This window comes from Heteronotia binoei, chromosome 5, assembly GCF_032191835.1.
Source record: "Heteronotia binoei isolate CCM8104 ecotype False Entrance Well chromosome 5, APGP_CSIRO_Hbin_v1, whole genome shotgun sequence".
NCBI classification, from domain to species: domain Eukaryota; kingdom Metazoa; phylum Chordata; class Lepidosauria; order Squamata; family Gekkonidae; genus Heteronotia; species Heteronotia binoei.
Window position 1 is genome coordinate 14231671 of NC_083227.1, and position 24972 is coordinate 14256642.

General features: G+C 45.5%; 3 protein-coding genes across 5 annotated transcripts in view; 1 reads left to right on the top strand and 2 right to left on the bottom strand.

Moving 5' to 3' along the window:
• The window catches only part of LOC132571081 (zinc finger protein 91-like), a 336113-nt gene that overhangs the window by 264188 nt on the left and 46953 nt on the right, over positions 1-24972 (top strand). The gene's annotated exons all lie outside the window — the stretch shown is intronic.
• LOC132570952 (zinc finger protein 91-like) lies at positions 2574-4772 on the bottom strand. Its single transcript, XM_060237587.1, has one exon. It carries the CDS (start codon positions 4770-4772, stop codon positions 2574-2576), a length of 2199 nt encoding a protein of 732 aa, XP_060093570.1.
• LOC132570953 (zinc finger protein 517-like) lies at positions 5197-19357 on the bottom strand. The gene is made up of 5 exons (XM_060237588.1): positions 19325-19357; positions 11810-11883; positions 9356-9482; positions 5950-6042; positions 5197-5231 (listed from the first exon to the last, which is right to left on the bottom strand). Exons 1-5 carry the CDS (start codon positions 19341-19343, stop codon positions 5197-5199), a joined length of 348 nt encoding a protein of 115 aa, XP_060093571.1. The 5' UTR covers positions 19344-19357.

Sequence of the window (24972 nt, forward strand, 5' to 3'; positions counted from 1 at the left end):
GTTTGATGTTTCCAACAGCCTACATTCTTTAGTAATAAAATAGATAGTGGTTTGGTAGCCTTTGAACCCGTGACTCAAGTATGCATCTGTATAGTAACCTTTGATGATATCCTATATAGCAACTGTGTATATACGTCATTACTCCCAAGGCTTGTGTCCTTGGTACAGCTCCTGAGTTTCTAACAATAAAGCAGCTTTTATTTAAAACAAAGGACTAATTATTGAGAAATATCGGCGCTTGACAGTAAGGCTGAATTAAAAAAAATAATAATTAAGAAAAACATTTGCAACTGATTCCACAGGGGCTGAAAGCCAGGATCTTCTGCGTGCAAAGCACTATGCAGAGGGTGGCAGAAAAGGCAGCCGTTAACAAAATACCTTCGGTAATACGGCTGCCTACAAAATCCTGCCAATGGCATCTGGTTAAAGAGGGGGTGTCGTTAGTGTGAAATAAACTGACAAGAATTGCAAAGAGAGACAGATACGGGGGTGGGAAACGTAGAGCTTTTGAATAATTTTTTTCCAATTAATAGTTCTGCGAACAAAGTTGGGGAGGGGACCATTTTGGCAGTCTACAGACGGAAGCGGAAGATTAAAACGGAACAGAAGACACGCTTCTCTGGCTGCAGCGAGCACTGTCTTCAGCTGTTGTTTCCAACGTTTGCAGTTGCTGATAACATGACAGAGAATCCACATCATCGTGGCCGAAAGGAAAGTGTGCTTTGCAGCAGCTGCTCCCACTCCCTGCCTTGCCTCCCCTACGGTGCCACGGCCGGCCTCACTCCTCTTCCTGCTGCTTCCCCTTGCTAAGAAATGTGCTACTCTGAGTGCCTCACATGGGAAGAAAGGGGCAAAAGAGAGCCCACCCCAATCTCACAGGAGCTGCCCAGGAATTCCCCTCCCATGGAATTCTCTTTCACACCCAGCTGCGAAGCTGTGGCTTCTAAGGTCTCTGCATCATGCCCATAGCGTTGCCTGAGAAAAGGGGCTAAGGGAACAGGGCAGTTTTCTGCTTGGGGACCTGGGCAGCGGCTCTCTTGTTGGCTGCCTCTGCCACTGGTCTGGGCCCTCTGACCCCAGCTGCCCCTCGGCAGACTCCTGCTGGGCCCTGCCACTCTTCTCATCACTGACTCACTGGGGCATGGCAGCTATTCAGGGAACATGGTGGCAGCGGTGGTACTTTAAAAGCCTCCTTGGAGGAGGGCAGGAGGTGGTGCTGGTGGGCACAAAGGAGCAAGCGGCGGAATGGAGATGAACAAAAAATAAAAGGGGGGGATCATAAACAGGGAATGAAATTCAATATTGAACATAAACAAAGAGACAACAGGATGATGAAGACGACAGCATTGGATTTATATCCCGCCCTCCACTCCAAGTCTCAGAGCGGCTCACATTCTCCTTTATCTTCCTCCCCGACAACAGACACCCTGTGAGGTGGGTGGGGCTGAGAGGGCTCTCACAGCAGCTGCCCTTTCAAGGACAACCTCTGACCCGAGGCCATTCTAGCAGCTGCAAGTGGAGGAGCGGAGAATCAAACCCAGTTCTCCCAGATAAGAGTTCGAAAACTTAACCACTACAACCAAACTGGCTGTCCAGTGGGGAGTTTGAAAACATGTTTCTGTTTTGCTTCAGTGGACAAATTTGGGCAGGGCGTTTTGGCAGACTCCAGAAGCCTATGGAGCTTCCGTGTTTGCAATTTTTTTAAAAAAAAATTGGACATCACCCCTCCTACATTAGAAATGATGTTACCGCCCCAACTAAGAAAAATTGTTATTTTAGTTGTAGGTGCAGAATAAACGCACAGAATATACAGGAGGATAAAAGAATAGTGCAAACAGCAGGCAAACATATCCAAAGACATGCTTAAAGGCTTGTCTATTGGGATTCCGTGCAGAAAGGGCCGGTGAAGCTTTTCATAGAATCATAGAGTTGGAAGGGGAAATACAGAACTTGTAGTCCAACACCCTGCTCTATGCAGGACCGCACTCCATGCAGAGAAGGGCAACTAGAATGATTAAAGGGCTGGAGCACTTTCCCTATGAAGAAAGGTTGAAACGCTTGGGACTCTTTAGCTTGGAGAAACGTCGACTGCGGGGTGACATGATAGAGGTTTACAAGATAATGCATGGAATGGAGAAAGTAGAGAAAGAAGTACTTTTCTCCCTTTCTCACAATACAAGAACTCGTGGGCATTCGATGAAATTGCTGAGCAGACAGGTTAAGACGGATAAAAGGAAGTACTTCTTCACCCAAAGGGTGATTAACATGTGGAATTCACTGCCACAGGAGGTGGTGGCGGCCACAAGTATAGCCACCTTCAAGAGGGGTTTAGATAAAAATATGGAGCACAGGTCCATCAGTGGCTATTAGCCACAGTGTATGGAGCACAGGTCCATCAGTGGCTATTAGCCACAGTGTATGGAGCACAGGTCCATCAGTGGCTATTAGCCACAGTGTATGTGTGTATATAACATTTTTTGCCACTGTGTGACACAGAGTGTTGGACTTGATGGGCCGTTGGCCTGATCCAACATGGCTTCTCTTATGTTCTTATGTTCTTATTTATATGGTTCCTAGCCTGTGTGAAATTTTTGATGTGAAGTGAGACTGGAACACTTATTGAAACTTTTCCCACACTCCAGGCATGTATGTGGTTTCTCCCCTGTGTGAACTCTTCGGTGGGAAGTAAGACTGTCACTCCGACTGAAGCTTTTCCCACACTCTTGACATTGATATGGTTTCTCCCCTGTGTGAGTTCTTCGATGGGAAGTAAGTCTTCCACGGTAACTGAAGCGTTCCCCACACACCAGGCATTCATATGGTTTCTCTCCTGTGTGAGTTCTCCAGTGCAAAATAAGATAATTGCTCCGACTGAAGCTCTTCCCACACTCCTGGCATTTGTATGGTTTCTCTCTTGTGTGAATTCTTTGATGCAAAATAAGATTGTTACTCTGACTGAAGCTCTTCCCACACTCCTGGCATTTGTATGGTTTTTCCCCTGAGTGAATTCTTTGATGCAAAGTAAGATTGTTCTTCTGACTGAAACTCTGTCCACACTCCAAGCATTTATATGGTTTCTCCCCTGTGTGAATCCTTTGATGCAAAGTAAGTTTTGCATACTCACTGAAGCTTTTCCCACACTCCTGGCATTTGTATGGTTTCTCCCCTGTGTGAATTCTTTGATGGGAAGTCAGACTGCTACTCCGATAGAAGCTTTTTCCACACGCCTGGCATTTATATGGATTCTCCTCTGTGTGAATTATTTGATGGGAAGTAAGGCTTCCACTGTGACGGAAGCTTTTTCCACACTCTAGGCAATTATATGGTTTCTCCCCTGCATGAGTTCTTCTATGGGAAGTAAGTTTTCCACTTGCACTGAAGCTTTTCCCACAGTCTAAGCATTTATATGGTTTCTCCCCTGTGTGAGTTCTTCGATGGGAAGTAAGATTGGAACTCTGACTGAAACTTTTCCCACAGTCCAGGCATTCATAGGGTTTCTCTCCAGTGTGAGTTCTTCGATGAGAAGCAAGTCTTTTATTCTCACTAAAGCTTTTCCCACACTCAATGCATTTATAGGGTTTCTCCCCTGTGTGAATTCTTTCATGGGTAGTAAGACTTCCGCTATGACCAAAGCTTTCCCCACATACCTGACATTTATATGGTTTCTCCCCTGTGTGAACTCTTTGATGGGAAGTAAGATTGTCATTCCGACTGAAGCTTTTCCCACATTGCTGGCATTTATATGGTTTCTCCCCTGTGTGAATTCTTCTATGCAAAGTAAGTTTTCCACTTTTACTGAAGCTTTCCCCACACTCCAGGCATTTATATGGTTTCTCCCCTGCATGACTTCTTTGATGAGAAGTAAAATGCACTCTATGCCTGAAACTCTTTCCACACTTCAGGCATCTGTATGGTTTCTCCCCTGTGTGAATTCTTTGATGGGTAGTAAGACTGTAATTTCGACTGAAGCTTTTCCCACACTCCTGGCATTTGTATGGTTTCTCCCCTGTGTGAATTCTTTGATGCACATTAAGTTGTCCACTTTTACTGAAGGTTTTTCCACACTCCAGGCATTTATATGGTTTCTCCCCTGTGTGAATTCTTTGATGGGTAGTAAGACTGTCATTCCGACAGAAGCTTTCCCCACACTCTTGGCATTTGTATGGTTTCTCCCCTGTGTGAATTCTTCTATGCACAGTAAGTTTTCCACTTTTACTGAAGGTTTTCCCACACTCCAGGCATTTATATGGTTTTTCCCCTGTGTGAATTCTTTGATGGGTAGTAAGACTGTCATTCCGACTGAAGCTTTCCCCACACTCTTGGCATTTATATGGTTTCTCCCCTGTGTGAATTCTTTGATGGGTAGTAAGACTGTAATTTCGACTGAAGCTTTTCCCACACTCCTGGCATTTGTATGGTTTCTCCCCTGTGTGAATTCTTTGATGCACATTAAGTTTTCCACTTTTACTGAAGGTTTTCCCACACTCCAGGCATTTATATGGTTTCTCCCCTGTGTGAATTCTTTGATGGGTAGTAAGACTGTCATTCCGACTGAAGCTTTCCCCACACTCTTGGCATTTGTATGGTTTCTCCCCTGTGTGAATTCTTCTATGCACAGTAAGTTTTCCACTTTTACTGAAGGTTCTCCCACACTCCAGGCATTTATATGGTTTCTCCCCTGAGTGAGTTCTTCGATGTGAAGTAAAGTGCACTCTGTCCCTGAAAATCTTTCCACACTTCAGGCATCGATATATATTTTTCCTGATACACATCTTTCGTTGAACAGTACATTTTTCAGTGAGAGTTTCCCTCCTTGCAGTACACTCATTCCTGCTGCTTCTGTGATATATTTTTTGCCCCAAAGAATCATTCCTCGGTAGAAGACCAAATATATTCCTCCTTTTAGGTGGTTGTTTTCCTTCCTTCTTTCTTGGTGCATACAAATAGCCAAACCCCTCTTTCACAGCTGAATATGAATCCTCCTTTTCCATCAGCAGGTATTCTTCTCCTTCGTTTGCTGGCTGCCACATTTCTCCTGCCGAAAGAAAAAGATACTTGGTATGTTGACATGATACATTTCACAAATACCTAATTTTGAGCCCAGTAGCAGGCTTTCTAGCCATAAACTTTCAGAGTCAAGACTCCCTTTGTCATATCGGATTCAGAACAGAGGGCTCTCAGTCTTAATACCCCAAGTCAGAGGGTGGGAGAGTTGTTGCAGAAAAGAAACTCTGGATGACCAAAGGAGAAATATTTAGGGACACAAAATTAGCACCTTTGAGATACTAATCTCCCTGTGAGATATGAATGTTCCTGCTCAGCTGTGGAGGGTCTATTGTTCTGAATGTGCGAATGTACTAAAGTTTAGCCATGGAATCATAGAGTTGGAAGGGACCTCTAGGGTCATCTAGTCCAAGCTCCTGCACAATGCAGGAAACTCACAAACACCTCCCCCTAAATTCACAGGATCCTCATTGCTGTCAGATGGCCATCTAGCCTCTGTTGAAAAACTTTCAAGGAAGGAGAGCCCAATTTCATAGAATCCTAGAGTTGGAAGGGACCTCCAGGGTCATCTAGTCCAACCCCCTGCACAATGCTGGAAACTCACAAACACCTTCCCCTAAATTCACAGGATCTTCATTGTTGTCAGATGGCCATCTAGCCTCTGTTTAAAAACCTGGCTTGGCCTTTATATATTCTCTTCCCAAGCCCTACGCTTCTCTGGGCCTGTTTCCCTCCAAAACCCTTGCTACCCAGTCAGAGGGACAGAGGGGATCCTGGGAGATGTAGGCTTTTCCCAGTAACTCCTAAGCAGGCTTCCCTGGGGCCTGCAAGCCTCACTAGGCCCGGGATCATGACAGAGCCACTTTGGGAGTGGGCCCCTTCTTTTTCCAAAGAGCAGAAGGCCCAGGCAACACAGAATCCCAGGTAAGAGATCTAAGCCCCCACCTGCCAATCTCTCCTCTTCATCGCAGCCCAGGAGAAACAGCCCTTCCTCTTCTTCCAGCCTGGAGATAAGGACAGGTTTCGCAATCAGAGGTCCTGTTTATCAGGGTGGGGGGGTGGGGGGGGGAGAGAAACACATGTACACAGTTAGACCTGTGTGAAGACATTCAGATTACGAACGTCCCTCGACGTCTCACCGAAACAGACCATTTCTTATGGCTGGAATTAAAAACCAACTTGGCCGGTCAGGATCATTTGCTGTTAGAACAAACTTACTTGCCAGGGTCATCCCGGAAGCTCGTTCTTGCATTTTAAAGGATTTGGGCAATTGTTTCCTCTGATTCTGATCAAGCTGCTCCTTCACCAGGGGTCTTTTTGCTTCTCTTTTTCTGGGATGAAAGCAAGGTAAGCTAACCCTTTTCCTATCTTATGGGGCTGAGTGAGGCCCTAGACCAGGGGTGTCAAACAAGTGGCTCAGCGGCCGAATTAGGCCCCCGGAGGGCTGCTATCAGGCTCCTGAGCAACTGACTGTCGTTTGCTTCCTTCTCCCTCTCTCTTGCTTCCTTCTGCATAACAGCTTGCTTTGCAAGGCTTGCTCAGTCGCACAGGAGCTATTATTATTATTATTGTTGTTGTTGTTGTTATTATTCGTTTATTTATATTCTGCCTATTCCCCCTTTGAGGGCTCAAAGTAGAGGACCGCGAATAGAAACAAAATCGCAATAAAATCACAATAAAACCAATTGCAACATTGCTCAAAGTGCAGCAAGATGACATGACAGCAAGGTGGTACAGCACAAAATAGGACCGCAATACAGTATCACAGTACAGTAGTACAGTAGAGAAGTAGAGGGGAGGCCAACCAATCGATGAATAGATGCCCACTGCCTCATCCAAAGACCTGGCGGAACAGCTCCATTTTGCAGTTCCTACGAACGGCCAGCAAGCCAGATAGGGCCCGGATCTCCCTAGGGAGCTGATTCCACCAGGTCGGGGTCAGGACCTATAGAGCAAAGCCTCTACTTTCTCCATTGGCCGAGGCTCCTCCCTTGGGGAGGAAGGGGGGAGAGGGAGAGGTTTTTTTGCCAGGCTGTCTCAATTGCACAAAGCTACTCAGCCAAGCCTCTCTTCCTTCTATTGGCTGAGGCTCCTCCCCCTCCTGGGGAAGGAAGGAAAGAGCCAGAGCTTCCTTTGCCCAGTTCCCTGGATCCCATGGGAGAAATACAAAGAAAGCGCCTTTAAGACAAAAAAAATGCTAATGTTTTAAGCATGTTTCATTTGAAGTTTTTTTGCTACCTTATCTGAAATAGGGACACACATGGCCTGGCATGACAAGGTCTCATTTATGTCAAATCTAGCCCTCCTAACAAATGAGTTTGACATCCCTGCAGGCCTAAACAACAAGAGGGGTGCAGACATAACACTGGTACAAATTTTGCATTAGAGATGTAATCCTGGTTTAACTCTGTCCCCGAATGGACATTCTACACTAGAAGCATAGACTCAGAAAAACCAACTCTATGACTCTATGGCCCAGTTCACACAGCATGCTGAGTCCGTGTTAAACTGACCTGGGTCCGTTCCGAATATCTTTGATCCGGATATTATCGATCAGACTGCCATACTGCAGTTCGAATCACTCCGCGGTGAAAACCGTCTTCTGCCGTCCACACGACAGTCCCATGCAGTTCTTTTTTGGTTCCCTCCGCTATTATGCACGTAACGGCATTACGTGCATAGGTCAAAAAACACTATGAGGTTATGCAGTTACGCGCATATCGCTAAGTAGTGAGGGGAAATTGGCGGCCGTAAACCGGATGTCTGAGGCTCTTTTTGCTCCGGGACAGCCTTCAGACATCTGGAAGTTGGTTAATATCGCAGCAGAACTATCCAGACGGAGAAAACGACTAGGTGAAACTGGAGAACTCAAAAAACACCGCAAAGGAGCAGGTAACAAAATAATCTGGTTGGAGAAGGATTGGAGGGGTGGGGGGGAGACAACGATTGACTACCGGAAGGCAGAAGTTGCTGTCTGATCAGCCACTTTTAATCTGATAGGAAACAGCAGCAACAAAGGATTAAACTGTGCGTCTGAACAGGCCCTTCGATTCTATGATTTTAGTGTAGAATGTCAGCTTGGGAACGGGGCTAAACCAGGATTAAAAATCTAGTGAGAGACTGGTCTGGCAGTTCTGTCCCTGCTCCCTGCCAAGATAAAATGGAAAGGCCGGCTGAGAAGTGAAATGACAGAAGACAACAGAGTTCCTTCCACAGTCGCTTCTCAGCCCAAGGAAGGCCAGGCCCAGACTGGAGGGAAGTCCCTGCTTAGACCGCCCCACCATCTCCAGACCAGGCCTCCCTGGGCACCACTTAGAATCACAGAATCATAGAGTTGGAAGAGACCCCCAGGGTCATCTAGTCCAACCCCCTGCACAATGCAGGAAACCCACAAATACCTCCCCCTAAATTCACAGGATCTTCATCGCTGTCAGATGGCCATCTAGCCTCTGTTGAAAAACCTCCAAGGAAGGAGAGCCCACCACTTCCCAAGGAAGCCCGTTCCACTGAGGAACCGCTCTAACTCTCAGGAAGTTCTTAGAATCATAGAGTTGGAAGGGGCCTCCAGGGTCATCTAGTCCAACCCCCTGCACAATGCAGGAAACCCACAAAGACCTCCCCCTAAATTCACAGGATCTTCATCGCTGTCAGATGGCCATCTAGCCCCTGTTGAAAAACCTCCAAGGAAGAAGAGTCCACCACCTCCTGAAGAAGCCTGTTCCACTGAGGAATCGCTCTAACAGTCAGGAAGTTCTTCCTAATGTTGAGCCGGAAACTCTTTTGATTTAATTGCAACCCGTTGGATCTGGTCCTACCTTCCGGGACCACAGAAAACAATTCCACACCCTCCTCTATATGACAGCCCTTCAAGGACTTGAAGATGGTGATCATATCAGCTGCCTCCTCTGCAGGCTAACCATCCCCAACTCCTTCAACCTTTCCTCAAAGGACGTGGTCTCCAGACCCCTCACCATCTTCGTCGCCCTCCTCCGGACCCGTTCCAGCTTGTCTATATCCTTCTTAAAATGTGGTGCCCAAAACTGAACACAAGACTCCAGGTGAGGTCTTACCAGAGCTGATTAAAGCGATACCATCACTTCACGTGATCTGGACACTATACTGATGCCCTCAGATGGCCTCTTCTGATGCCCCCTCAGTTGGCTCAGGCCCAGAAGTGCCAGGCAGGGGCTCCCTCTCTGCAAGGAGAGACCAGAACCCTCCCCACATCAGAGGGAGGAGAGCGGAGGGAGGCAGAGACCAGCCACTGGGACCACGGCAGACAGCCTGGCCACATCCTCCCTCCTGAAGGGCTTCTTTATCCTCACTGCAAGAAGGTGAAAAGGATCCTCACCCAGGGAGGCCACGTTCCCATAATTCTCCAGCATGACTTCCTTGTAGAGAGCTCTCTGGGCTGGGCGCAGCAGGGTCCACTCCCCCGGGGTGAAATACACGGCCACCTCCTCAAAGGACACCCCAGCCTGCAAGAAGAAGATGAAGATACTGGATTTATATCCCGCCCTCCACTTCCTCGAAGGAGACCCCCTGCCTGCAAGAAGGAGAAGGAAGCATTTCTTGACATCACTGGAAAGCTAGTCCATGGGATGGGGGGAAGCCCAAAACTGAGTCGATTCATAGCGGAGGAAGGAGGAGGAGAAGAGGAAGAAGAAGACCACAGATTTATACCCTGCCCTTCTCTCTGAATCAGAGTCTCAGTGTGACTTACAATCTCCTTTATCTCCTCCCCCGACAACAGACGGGTGAGGTGGGTGGGGCTGAGAGAGCTCTCCCAGAAGCTGCCCTTTCAAGGACAACTCCTACGAGAGCTATGGCTGACCCAAGAGCAGCCCAAAAAAGTGGTGAGAAGGAGACTGTGGGGACATCTTCCCCCTTCTCCCAGCCCTCCTTGGAAACATCTGAAAACTGAAGGGAGGGGGGAAGAGGACGGAGAGCCTTGTGAGGAAGAAGCCAGAGATGTCCGTATGATAAAAAGACCAAATTGTTTTCTGCAGGAAATCCAGCATTGTTTCAGAGGCATTTGGAGTTGGGCCAAATGAAAGTAAAGTTCTAATTTGTCCTGCTACTCTGCAAAAGCTATCCTAGACAGGAGGCGGCCATTTTTTTAGAAGATGATATTGGATTTATATCCCGCCCTCCACTCCATATCTCAGAGTGGCTCACAATCTCCTTGACCTTCCTCCCCCACAACAGACACCCTGTGAGGTGGGTGGGGCTGAGAGGGCTCTCCCTGCAGCTGCCCTTTCAAGACTTACAATCTCCTTTCCCTTCCTCCCCCACAACAGACACCCTGTGAGGGGGGGTGGGGCTGAGAGAGCCCTCCCAGCAGCTGCCCTTTCAAGGACAACCTCTGCCAGAGCTATGGCTGACCCAAGGCCATTCCAGCAGGTGTAAGTGGAGGAGTGGGGAATCAAACCCGGTTCTCCCAGATAAGAGTCCACGCACTTAACCACTACACCAAACTGGCTCTTAAGGGTAGAAAAGTACTGGGTGGATATTAGGAAAACTTGTTCTGCAGTGGAATCAGCTACCTAAGAGGTGGTGAGTGCCACCAGTGTTTCCTCTAAGCTGAGTTAGCGTGAGCTAGGTCAGTTTCTTTGCCTTTGGCTCACACATTTTTGTCTTAGTTCAGGAAGGATGGCCCCTGGGCATACTAATTGATGCAGTAGCCAAATTGCTCGCTCACGACTATAATGGCAATAGCATTATAGAGGCATTAAAGAACCATTGTAGAGGTTTAATCTATAAGCGCCCCCTCGCCGAGCTTGTGCAGGGTTTCAAGCTGGGTTGTCGCCAGCAGTGTTTCCTCTAAGCTACTCTCCGAGGTGCTGCCACCCAGGGGTCATTTGGTAGAAAAAGTGGTGCCAGAGCTCATTAGCACATCTCATTTGCATATGCTACACCCCTGACATCACCAGAAGGTGTACTAAATTATATCAGCTCAACATCTCCCTTAAAAACCTTACTCCCATCATCCTTTTTAGAAGAAGAAGATATTGGATTTATATCCCGCCCTCCACTCGGAATCTCAGAGTCTTAGAGCAGCTCACAATCTTCTTTATCTTCCTCCCCTACAACAGACACCCTGTGAGACAGGTGGGGCTGAAGAGGGCTTTCACAGCAGCTCCCCTTTCAAGGACAGAGGCTCAGAGCGGCTCACAATCTCCTTTCCCTTCCTCCCCCACAACAGACACCCTGTGAGGTGGGTGGGACTCGAGGGGGCTCTCACAGCAGCTGCCCTTTCAAGGACAGAGGCTCAGAGCGGCCTACAATCTCCTTTCCCTTCCACCCCCACAACAGACGCCCTGTGAGATGGGTGGGGCTGGAGAGGGCTCTCACAGCAGCTGCCCTTTCAAGGACAGAGGCTCAGAGCGGCCTACAATCTCCTTTATCTTCCTCCCCCACAACAGACGCCCTGTGAGGTGGGTGGGGCTGAGAGGGCTTTCACAGCAGCTGCCTTTTCAAGGACAGAGTCTCAGAGCGGCCTACAATCTCCTTTATCTTCCTCCCCCACAACAGACGCCCTGTGAGGTGGGTGGGGCTGAGAGGGCTCTCACAGCAGCTGCCCTTTCAAGGACAACCTCTGCCTGAGCTATGGCTGACCCACGGCCATGCTAGCAGGTGCAAGTGGAGGAGTGGGGAATCAAACCCGGTTCTCCCACATAAGAGTCAGCACACTTAACCACTACACCAAACTGGCTCTCAGGGGGGAAATCTAGAATCAGAGGGAAGCCACTCCCCCTCTCTGCCCAGAGAAAGCATCCCTATATTTCGCCTCCCACACACATACCTGAGCTGGCCACATGGCGGCTCTTTTCCCTTCAGCACCTAGAGGAGATGGCAGAGACGTCCTTCCACGCCTGCCTGGATGGAGAGAAAGAGAAAGGTTATGAATCCCTTTTTGCTCTTTTGTGCCCTTTTCACAGAATCGTAGAGTTGGAAGTTACCTGCGGGATCATCTAGTCCAACCCCCTGCACAATGCAGGAAACTCACAAACACTTCCCCCTAAATTCTTATGTGACACAGTGTTTTTTTTTTTTTTTAATTTTTAACCATTTTATTTAGGTCTACACAAGAACATTTAACATAAGTGCATTATACAAATTGAGGTTGCTTGTGGAATATACAAACGTAAGCATTCCTTATTACATTATCTTAATATTATTTCCTATAGCTTTATTATCTTATTAGCAACTCTTCCCTCCATTATCTCTCTTCATTAAGCCAATCATAAAATTTTCTCCATTTTTCAATTGCATCAGTTCTAGATAAACCTCTTATCACATTAGACAGAATATCCATTTCAGCGACACTTAGAATTTTTTGTATTAGCTCATCCCTTTGAGGTATATCTTTCTGTCTCCACATTTTTGCAAATAAAATTCTAGCAGCCGTTAGGATATGAACTGTGATATATTCGTCTTCTCGTGGGATGTTATCTCTAACCAAGGACAACAGCATCATCTCTGCTTTCAATTGTATATTTACATTTAGAATCTCCCTTAATAAATTATAAACCATCACCCAATATTTTTGTGTTAAGTCACATGTCCACCAACAGTGAAAGAACGTACCTATCTTTACTTCACATTTCCAACACTTCGGCGAGACCGTAGACTTGATTTTACTCAACCGGGACGGGGTGAAGTACCACCTGTGGAACATTTTGAAGAAATTCTCTCTAAAACTAACCGGTTTGATTATTTTATAGTTGTTTTTCCATAAGGTGGCCCATTGATCTATCATAATGTTTTTCTCCAAGTTCTTAGCCCACCTTAACATTGTCTCCTTGACCACTTCGTCTTCTAGTTCCATTTGAAGGACATAATTATATACCCTCTTGATTAATTTATATGGGCCTGACATTATTAATTTATCAAAATCAAAATTCTGCCTTGTAAATCCTGCAATTTTATCTCTATTATATTTTGCCGTAATCAACACCAATGTCCACCAATCTATCTTCATTCCCTGAATGTCTAGCTCCTCCTTGTTTTTTAATTTATCCATGTCGTCAAGGAGGTCACTATATCTGATTGGTTTTGTAGTCTCCCATAGTTGAGGCTGCACAGAGGCTTCTTCAGGTGAAATCCATCTGGGAGTCTTTCCCCCATAAATCTTATTTTTGATCTTGAACCAACATGCTAAAAGAGACTTCCGAATCAAATGGTTTTTAAAGTACGTCTGAGGTTTCCTTAGATACCAGAGGTTAGCATGCCAACCAGCTTGGAGGTCAAAACCTTCTATCGCTAGTATACGCTTATTCTCTAGAAGTATCCATTCTTTTAGCCATAGAGTCACACAAGCTATGTGATATACTTCTAGATCTGGAAGAGCCAAACCTCCATTATGCTTCTTGTCCAATAAAATTTTCCATCTGATTCTGGGTTTCCTGCCCTGCCAAATAAAAGATCTGAACTGCTGAGTAATTTTAACAAAAAACGGCTTTCTAACAGCGAAGCATACCATTTGTAGCAAGAACAAAATCTTAGGTAATATACACATCTTAATCAAGGCTGCCCTTCCCATAAAAGATAATCCTAAATTGTTCCATTTTTTGAACAGTATTTCCGTCTCTTTTAAAAGTGGTGTAAAGTTATTTTCATAAATGGTACTACATCTATTTGATAAGATTACACCTAAATATTTTATTTTTTGTTCTAATTTGCAGCCCATCTTATTCTCCACTTCAAGAGATGCTAAATCCGACATATTTTTAGTTAAAATTTTCGATTTCTGTTTATTTACTTTTAGACCTGCTACCTCACCATACTCAGTTAATTCCTTTAAGGCCTCCTCAGCTGACTCTAGAGGGTCTAGAAGAATTAAAGCCATATCATCTGCATATGTCAAAACTTTATATTCCTCTCCTTTCGCTTTAACTCCTTTAATTTTGGCATTTGTCCTAATCGAATTATTCAGAACTTCCAAAGATAATATAAATAAAAGAGGGGATAACGGGCAACCCTGTCTCGTGCCTTTCTCAAGAATTATCTCATCCGTTAAGTCTCCATTAACCACTATCCTAGCTGATTGTTTATCATAGATCGCTTGAATATTTTTTACGAAATCTCCTCCACACTCGTTTCTTAAAAATTTCAAACAGGAAGTTCCAATCAAGATTGTCAAACGCTTTTTCTGCGTCAATAAAAATAAAGGCAGCCTGCTTATCCCTGCATAAGTCCAAATACTCCATAATGTTGGCCAAAATACGAATGTTTGTTCGTATGTATCTAGATGGTAGAAAACCCGTTTGATCTGGATGAATTATACTATTTAAAATCTTTTTCAGCCTATTTGCCAGAATTAAGGAGTAAACTTTATAGTCCACGTTCAATAATGATATTGGACGGTAACATCTGATATCATTCGGTTGTCCGTCCATTTTAGGTATGAGCGTCACATTACTGTGTCTCCAAGAATCAGGTAGTTTTGCAGAGTACCAAACCTCCTGAATTAAATTTTTAAATTGCATAATTAACAGATCTTTAAAGGTAATATAGTATTCTGCAGGGATACCGTCAGGGCCTGCCGCTTTGTTCTTCTTTAGCTTAGACCAGGCTTCTTCTATTTCAAACATAGCAATTGGTTCATTTAGGGTTTTTATTTTATCTTCCGGTATCTTCCTCAAAGACTTTCTATTCAAATAAGCCTCCTGATCTTCCTTGCGTATGTCGGCCTTTTTATATAGATCTGAATAGAAATCTTTTATTATTGTCTTTAAATCTTCCAAACGGGATTTGGATCTTCCTTCTTTATCTTTTAACACTTTAATTTTTTTTTTTCCCTTTCCTTCCTAATTCTATGAGCTAGCCACTTTCCTGGCTTATTTGCATTATCAAAATATTGTTGCTTGGAGTATGCTATTTTCCTTTCCATTTCCTCCAGCATGGCTAAGTGGAGTTTATGTTTTAAATTCCGCACTTCCTCTTTGATTGCCTTATCTAAGGGATTTGCCTTTAATTGAGATTCCTTGTTTTTAATTAAGTCGGTCAACTCTGTCCTTACTCTGGCATCTTCCCGTCTCTTATTCGCTAAAAAATTTATAACTAATCCTCTGAAGTACGCCTTACTTGTTTCCCACACTATCGTGTGCGATAGGTCATCCTGTGTATTTACTTGAAAAAAGAAAGTCATTTCTTTCTGTATAAATTCAACAAACTTCTTATTTTTGGTCAAATTATGGTACATTCTCCATCCGGATTTTCTCTCATTACTTTTCATTTCACACATTACCGGACAGTGGTCTGCAATAGTTGAGGGGAGAATTTCTGCCTCCTGCACTGTTTTAACCATACCAACTGAAAGCCACATCATGTCAATCCTTGACCAAGAATTGTGCCTGTTTGAGAAATACGTATAATCCCGTCTATTTGGGTTTAAAATACGCCAGATATCTACCAAACCATAGTCTTCAACCAATTTAACAAAGTTTTGAGGAAAAATACTACTTCCTTTCCTTTTAACTTTCTTTCTGCCACTGTTCCCAGGACTTCTATCCAAATGTGGATCATTTACTGCGTTAAAGTCCCCTATTATGCATATATTTTCATATTCACAGTTTCTCACCTTATGACATAGATCTCTGTAAAATGTACCCTGTGAATCATTGGGTGCATAAACATTTATTAAAAGAAATTTTTCATGCTGTTTAACAATTTCTATGCCCTGAAAGCGTGCATCCTTCCCTTCAAAAATTAACTCCGCTTGAATATCACCTTGGATATATGTTACCAATCCTTTTTTTTTCCCCTCCTCAGAGGTACATATAGCTTTCCCCAAACCTTTACTAACTACCGTATATACTCGAGTATAAGTCGACCCGAATATAAGCCGAGGCTTCTAATTTTACCCAAAAAATCTGGGAAAACTTATTGACTCGAGTATAAGCCGAGGGTGGGAAACGCAGCAGTTACTATTCCTGTGGCAGGTAAGGCCACAATGCTGCCTGCAATGAAAGATGAGGAGAATGGTGATGAGGGAGTGATCAGCCGAAGGTTGCCAAATGAGGGAGACGACAGGGAGAGTTGAACTCCAGCTTTAGCTGTCCTTGGAATTCCGGGGATGCGGGCGGAATAGTGACTCGAGTATAAGCCGAGGAGGGGTTTTTTCTGCCCAAAATTTGGGCAGAAAAACTAGGCTTATACTCGAGTATATAGGGTAATAAATATTCGTCCTTCTTTTTTATATGGGTTTCTTGTATACAGATGATGTCTGCCCTAAATTTTTTAAGTTGGTGAAAAACACGTTTCCTTTTCTGGGGGGAATTTAGACCGTTTATGTTTGCTGAGATAATCTTCATTCTATTTATTATAATTTATTTCGATATTCTATTCACTCTGTCCACTGAGATTTTTTCTTTTTCTGTAACCTGGTTTCTCTATATGAACTTTCTTCTTCTTGGCCTACTTCTCCCTCCTCCCTTTCCTTTGAGTATAGGACCGACTCATTCTGTGTAGTTCTCTCCTCCTGTTCTTTAGAGTTTTTGGACCACACCTTTCTTTGCCAGTCTTTCGTGTACTTACTAATAAATTCCTCTAACTTAAAAACAGAATCTATTCTGAATCTGGAATTGGCGTAAGTAAATAACAATCCTTCCGGAGTTAACCATCTATACATTATGCCTTTCCCCTGCAATAGCTCAGCTAACTTTGAATAGTCTTTTCTTCTGCTCCGAATTGACACAGTGTTGAACTGGGTGGGCCATTGGTCTGATCCAACATGGCTTCTCTTATGTTCTAATGTGACACAGAGTGTTGGACTGGATGGGCCATTGGCCTGATCCAACATGGCTTCTCTTATGTTCTTATGTGACACAGAGTGTTGGGCTGGATGGGCCACTGGCCTGATCCAACATGGCTTCTCTTATGTTCTTATGTGACACAGAGTGTTGGACTGGATGGGCCATTGGCCTGATCCAACATGGCTTCTCTTATGTTCTTATGTGACACAGAATGTTGGGCTGGATGGGCCACTGGCCTGATCCAACATGGCTTATGTTCTTATGTGACACAGAGTGTTGGGCTGGATGGGCCACTGGCCTGATCCAACATGGCTTCTCTTATGTTCTTATGTGACACAGAGTGTTGGGCTGGATGGGCCACTGGCCTGATCCAACATGGCTTCTCTTATGTTCTTATGTGACACAGAGTGTTGGACTGGATGGGCCATTGGCCTGATCCAACATGGCTTCTCTTATGTTCTTATGTGACACAGAGTGTTGGGCTGGATGGGCCATTGGCCTGATCCAACATGGCTTCTCTTATGTTCTTATGTAACACAGAGTGTTGGGCTGGATGGGCCACTGGCCTGATCCAACATGGCTTCTCTTATGTTCTTATGTGACACAGAGTGTTGGACTGGATGGGCCATTGGCCTGATCCAACATGGCTTCTCTTATGTTCTTATGTGACACAGAGTGTTGGGCTGGATGGGCCACTGGCCTGATCCAACATGGCTTCTCTTATGTTCTTATGCGACACAGAGTGTTGGACTGGATGGGCCACTGGCCTGATCCAACAGGGCTTCTCTTATGTTCTTATGTGACACAGAGTGTTGGACTGGATGGGCCACTGGCCTGATCCAACATGGCTTCTCTTATGTTCTTATGTGACACAGAGTGTTGGACTGGATGGGCCATTGGCCTGATCCAACAGGGCTTCTCTTATGTTCTTATGTGACATAGAATGTTGTGCTGGATGGGCCATTGGCCTGATCCAACAGGACTTCTCTTATGTCCTTATGTGACACAGAGTGTTGGGCTGGATGGTCCACTGGCCTGATCCAACAGGACTTCTCTTATGTTCTTTTGAGCAACACTCAACACTGCTTACTAGTTTATGTGAAACAGACAAAAAAAAACCCCTCCACAAAACATTTTTTTTTAAAATACAGAAGTAACAATTATTCATATTTCCTCTCCACAATATTAAATAAGAATAAAGAACTAATTCTCATAAAAAGCATTGAAGAGGGGGGAAGGGAATGCAGGTCTAAGTTTCAATGAATGGACATGAAATAGGATTTGCATGTCCTAAATGCACAGAAATTAGAATAATCTGATACCATACATATTTTTTTAGAAATGATTTGGAAAACATTTGAACACCTTGTCTTAAAATATTTTATTCATCAAATAAACTTAATGTTAAAATAAAACATCCCATAATCAATTTCTTTTCTTTTCATTTTTTTCAATTTTGGGGGGGAAAAAACAAAAAAGGCTTCAGGAAAAAAATGTCCGTTTCCCCCCCCCCCCCCCGCGCATTTTTTTGGTTTTTTTCTGGACCTTCACATCTTTAGCAGTGCCTGACTTGGGGTGGCAGGTGAGAGTTTGGAATTAAGTCCTCGGAATTAAGTTCTCCCTGCACACAGAAAACTAGCTCTGCAGAGAAAAAAGGGTTTTTGCACTCTCTGCCTGGAAGGGCCATGATGCTTTTCTGGAGCGGGAAGTATTGGGCAGAGGGAAGCCTCCCCATGTGTGAGGAAGAAACAGGAGAAAAGAGCACAAAACAATCCTATTCGCTCTATTGGCTTATGTCTCTACCTCAAAGGGAAGAGGTTTCCCTGCATTTTCCCTGCGGTGCCCCTCCCCAAACTGTGACCACATAAGGCTGTTCTTGTGCTTCCAAAAAAACATTCGTTTCATATTAATATATTGGCATAGCCCAAATTTGTGTCATCATACTGATACTGAGTCAACTGCTAGAGTTAAAAAAAAAAAAAAACAACAGCAAAACTTATAAATCCCGAACCCAGGGAAGGAAAAACAGCTGCCTTTGGGGTGGGGGCTTAAATTAGCGCCCCCCCCCCCCCGTGTCCTAAATTCAACTTTTTGATGCTGAGGAGGAAAATCTCCCAAAATTCTGCTTTGCCCTCTTTAGATTCTGTTTTGTGGGGGTCTTTTGAGGTTCCAGCGACACAGTCCCCCTGCCCCTTAAACTCCCCCCCCATCCCAGCTCCTTCCCCCCAAAAAATATCCCTCTCAGCTCCCCACTCCTTCCTATAGACGTGGCTCTGGAACTGGAAGCCGCTTCAACTTCCTCCACTCTCCAAAGGGTGCCGCGTTCAGATCCTGCGCTCAAGTCCGCGGCAGGAACCACGTGGCTCTGCGCAAAGGGGACAAACGGCTCTCCCTGGGGCGGGAATGGAGGAGGAGGGAACCCACGGAGGCTAGGAAAAAATGGGGGGGGGGGTGCTTTCTTTCACCCCCTTCCTTGCTGTCTGCTTTGGGTCTTGCATTGCAGCCCCCAAGCCCAGATTTCTTTCCCCCCACCCCACCCTCCAAAAACTCTTATAGCTCACCTGCTTCCCTCCACGCCATTCAAACAGAAGCCCACCAGACTCAAAGGGGCGGGGAAGGAAATGGCTCCTCCCCTCCGTCCAGCCCCACCCCCCATGTTGTGTCTCTCTAGGATTGCAGCTCTCTCTCCTTCTTTCTCTTTCATCCTTAGAGGCAGTTGAACCAAACGGGAGTCAAGTTTTGCCTTTAAGACCAACCCATTTTTATTTAGAACGTCAGCTTTCGCGTGCTCTTAAGCACACTTCATCAGACGAGGAATCCAGCACAGTGAGCAAAGCCAGATATAGCTGAGCAGAGCCATACAGAGCTGGTAGGCAGTGGCCCAGAATGCAACATGGTGCAGATTTAAGAACCAATGACAGTGAAGTCAAATTATCTGGTAGGCAGTAGTTTAGAATGTAAAATGGTACAATGACAGAAGAAGGTGAAGATACTGGATTTATATCCCGCCCTCCACTCCGAAGAGTCTCAGAGCGGCTCACAATCTCCTTTACCTTCTTCCCCCACAACAAACACCCTGTGAGGTGGGTGGGGCTGGAGAGGGCTCTCACAACAGCTGCCCTTTCAAGGACAGAGGCTCAGAGCAGCTCACAATCTCCTATATCTTCTCCCCCCACAACAAACACCCTGTGAGGTGGGTGGGGCTGGAGAGGGCTCTCACAACAGCTGCCCTTTCAAGGACAACCTCTGCCAGAGCTATGGCTGACCCAAGGCCATGCTAGCAGGTGCAAGTGGAGGAGTGGGGAATCAAACCCGGTTCTCCCAGATAAGAGTCCACGCACTTAACCACTACACCAAACTGGCTCTCCTGAATAGTCAAATTAACAAATTGAGCAAACCTTTGATCCGAGTAGCGTGAGCATGCGAAAGCAACAAAACAGGATGCAGTAAAATGAACAAATTGAGCAAACTTTTGATCTGAGTATCAAATCAAACTCAGATCAAAGGTTTGCTCAATTTGTTCATTTTACTGCATCCTGCTGTTTTGTTGCTTTTGCATGCTCATTCTACTCGGATCAAAAGTTTGCTCAGTTTGTTAATTTGACATGATAGCCAGGACTCCCTTTGGAGTTCAATTATGCTTGTCACAACCGGGCTCCTGATTCCACCCAGGGCTGGCCCTGCCCCTAGGCAATCGCCTAGGGCGCCAACCTTCTGGAGGTACCAAATTGGACACCTCCTCATATGGCTCGGTGATATTATCGGTGCAGAAGCAGAAGGTCCAGAAATTAGCCTTGCCTAAGGTGCCCGGAATGACTGCCTAAGGTGCCCAGACCAATTTAAGAAATATCTGGGGACTTTGGGGGTGGAGCCAGGAGACATTAGGGGTGGAGCCAAGATCAAGGCTGTGACAAGCATAATTGAACTCCAAAGGGAGTTCTGGCCATCGCATTTAAAGGGACGGCACACCTTTTCAATTCCTTCCTTCCATAGGAAATAATGAAGGATAGGGTCACCTTCTTTTGGGGCTCATAGAATTGGGCCCCCTGGTCCAATCTTTTTGAAACTTGGGGAGTATTTTGGGGAGAGGCACTAGATGCTATACTGAAAATTTGGTGCCTCTACCTCAAAAAACAGCCCCTCCAGAGCCCCAGATACCCACAGATCCATTATTTTGTATGGGAATAAATCTCCCTAGGGAATAATAAGAGTTCCCAACAGACATTTCCCTCCCCTCCCCCCGCTTTCTGACAACCCTGAAGCGGGGAGAGGGCCTCCAAACCAGGGGATCTCCTGCCCCCACCTGGGGATTCAAAAATATTGTGCAAGACACTCTTGAATAGTTTATACAAAATTAAGTATATTGTATTGTGTCATATAATGAACAGCCTACAAAAGTAGGCATACATTCATACAATCAGAAATTAAAGCCAAACAAGAGTCTCAAATACAGTACACACACCATCGGCAAGGTTGAAGAAAGCATTCATCTCTTTAAATCACTTCAAACCAAGCCAGCTGGTGGCTTGGAAAATGCATTTAAAGTTAAAGCTGCTTTCTGTCTACCTCCCTCTCCCTCCACACCTGTTGCCTCCCTCCCTCCCTCCCTCCCTCCCTCCCTTCCTTCCTTCCTTCCTTCCTTCCTTCCTTCCTTCCTTCCTTCCTTCCTTCCTTCCTTCCTTCCTTCCTTCCTTCCTTCCTTCCTTCCTCCCTCCCTTCCTTCCTTCCTGTGTTGTGGCTCTCAAACATTTGATGTTTATTCTGTGTGGCTCTTACGTTAAACAAGTTTGGCCTCCCTTGATGCATAGAGTCCAGCCTCCGAACCATCTTTTTTCACCAGGGGGACTCGTTTATTTATTATTTTATTTTATTACATTTGTATCCCGCCCTCCCCTGATGGGCTCAGAGTGGCTACATTTCCGTCATTCCATGGGATCCCGAATTGGAGAGTGGAATCCCCTAGTCCAGGGGTGTTGAACATGTGGCCCAAGGGCCGAATCAGACTCCTGGAGGGTTCCTCTCAGGCCCGTGAGCAACTCACTGTCAGCTACTTCCTTCTCTCTCTTGCTTCCTTCTGCATCACAGCTTGCTTTGCCAGGCTTGCTCAATTGTGCAGGAGCTGCAGAGCAAAGCCTCTATTTTCTCCATTGGCAGACCAGCACATGAAACAACTTATATACAAAAGCTCACAATGCCCGGCCATTTCGTGTTTTCCCCTGGGTCTTAGGCTCAAAACATTGACCATAAGATTTATATAATAAATGTCAATGAATCAAAAGTAGGTTTGCAACTTATACACAGACAGCTGAACAACACCTGAACAGCATACTCAAGATTGCTATAGCACGGACATTGTCTCCAGATTTTCATACCATAGTTCAGAGCAAGAGGTGTCAGTTATCAGAAACTATTAAATAAACAAAATATGTCAATGAATCAAAAGTAGGTTTGCAACTTATACACAGACAGCTGAACAACACCTGAACAGCATACTCAAGATTGCTATAGCACGGACATTGTCTCCAGATTTTCATACCATAGTTCAGAGCAAGAGGTGTCAGTTATCAGAAACTATTAAATAAACAAAATATGCTAATCTTTTAAGAAGACTGCAGATTTATACCCTGCCCTTCTCTCTGAATCAGAGACTCAGAGCGGCTTACAATCTCCTATATCTTCTCCCTTCCCCCACAACAGATACCCTGTGAGGTGGGTGGGGCTGAGGGCTCTCACAGCAGCTGCCCTTTCAAGGACAGAGGCTCAGAGCGGCCTACAATCTCCTTTCCCTTCCTCCCCCACAACAGACACCCTGTGAGGTGGGTGGGGCTGAGAGGGCTCTCACAGCAGCTGCCCTTTCAAGGACAACCTCTGCCAGAGCTTTGGCTGACCCAAGGCCATTCCAGCAGATGCAAGTGGAGGAGTGGGGAATCAAACCTGGTTCTCCCAGATGAGAGTCCGCACACTTAACCACTACACCAAACTGGCTCTCATCTGGACATCTCTGACCTCTTCCCCCACAAGGCTGAGGATGACCCCTCTGCTTCCCAATTGCTCCCAAAGAGCTCCAAAATGCCCCTCCCCCAGTTTTATTGTTGTTCATCACCCAGAGCCCAGTGAACTCAGGGGTTGGGTGATACATGATTTTATATTATAAATAACAATAAATACCTTTAAATAAATAAGGTGCATTAAGCATATTTTATTTTGAGTATGTTCAAAATAATCTTTAATTGTGTTTGTCTGCATCCTTTATAAAGTTTATATCTCTGCCGCATGGCATTACATTTTATGACACAAATGGCCTGGCCCGAGACGGTCACATTTTTATCAGACCGAGCCCTCATAACAAAGGAGTTCAACTCCGCTGCTCTAGTCTCTTTAGGTGCACTTGTAGGTTTGATGCAAGAACCTGACCTGAACTGTACGTCTGAGTTCCACAACTTATATACTTCACCTCTCTTGGGGGAGTGGGGTGTCCTGGGATAGTGGAAGCAAATAACTTACCGGTATTTCCTAGTTCCAGGAAATTTGTAGTCCCACTACAAATTTTGTTTATCTTTAAGGTGCTATTGGACTAGGGTGGCGATCTTCAGGTGGGGGCAGGGGATCCCCGGTTTGGAGACCCTCCCCCCACTTCAGGGTCATCACAAAGAAGGGGGGGATGTCTGCTGGGCGCTCCATTATTCCCCATGAAGGCCAATTCCCATAGGGCATAATTGATAATTGATCAGTGGGTATCTGGGGCTCTAGGGGTGGGGGCTGTTTTTTTTTTTTTTAGTTAGAGGCACCAAATTTGCAGCACGGTATCCGATGCCTCTTCTCAAACAACCCGCCAAGATTCAAAACTATTGGACCAGGGGGTTGAATTCTATGAGCCCCCAAAGAAGGTGCCCCTATCCTTCATTATTTCCAATGGAGAGAAGGCATTTAAAAGGTGCGCAGTCCCTTTAAAGGTGATGGCCAGAACTCCCTTTGGAGTTCAATGATGCTCATCACAACCTTGCTCCTAGCTCCATCCTCAATGTTTTCTGGCTCCACCCCCAAAGTCCCCAGATATTTCTTGAATTGGACTTGGCAACCCTATATCAGATGCTTTCTCTTTTCTACTGTGAAACTCCTGGAGATTTATTATTATTATTTATTTATTTATTGGGGGGGGGGGGCTTCAGAGACTACGATGCCATCAAGTTCGCCTTCCAAAGCCTCCATTTCCTCCAGGGGAACGGATCTCTGGAGATGAGCTGTCACTCAAGGGGATCCCCAGGTTCCACCTGGAGACTGGCATCCCTAACAGAGAGGCACCCCCACTCCATGATTATCAGAGAGGTTTTAAAAATCTTCATCCCTTTAAAATAAGCCAGACCCTCTGCCCAGGGATATCATAGCTTATTGCAGGGGTGGCCAACGGTAGCTCTCCAGATGTTTTTTGCCTACAACTCTCATCAGACCCAGCCAGCATGGCCAATGGCTGGCGCTGATGGGAGTTGTAGGCAAAAAACATCTGGAGTGCTACCGTTGGCCACCCCTGTAGCTTATTGCATTTTTTGTCCTTTTCTCAGATGCTCTGCTTGCATTTCCCCACCCGGCTTCCTTGAAGGGCTGAAATTAGGGTTGCCAAGTCCAATTCAAGAAATATCTGGTCACTTTGGGGGTGGAGCCAGGTGCCGGGTCGTGACAAGCAGAATTGAACTCCCAAGGGAGTTCTGGCCATCACACCTCCACCTGGAAATAGTGAAGGATAGGGGCACCTTCTGTTGTGGCTCATAGAACTGGACCCCCGGGTGCAATCTTTTTGAAACTTGGAGGATATTTTGAGGTGAGGTACCGGATGCTATGCTGCAAATTTGGTGCCTCTACCTCAACAAACAGCCCATCCCCCGGAGCCCCAGATACCTGCAGATCAATTCTTCATTATACCCTATGGGAATCGGTCTCCATAAGGAATACTGGAGAGCATGCCCAGCAGATATCCCCTCCCCCCCAGCTTTCTCATGACCCTGAGGGCCTCCAAACCGGGGATACCCTGCTCCCACCTGGGGATTGGCAATTCTAGCCGAAATGCTCTCTAAGCAGGAATTGCTTGTAGGTTTTTTTTTGGGGGGGGGCATTACTCCCCAGTGTGTTGTTCCAGCATGTCCCAATTCCTGATGGGAAAACTGGAAGGAATCCGTGCAACCTCCTTAAGCAGAATCCAGCACAGTGAGCAAAG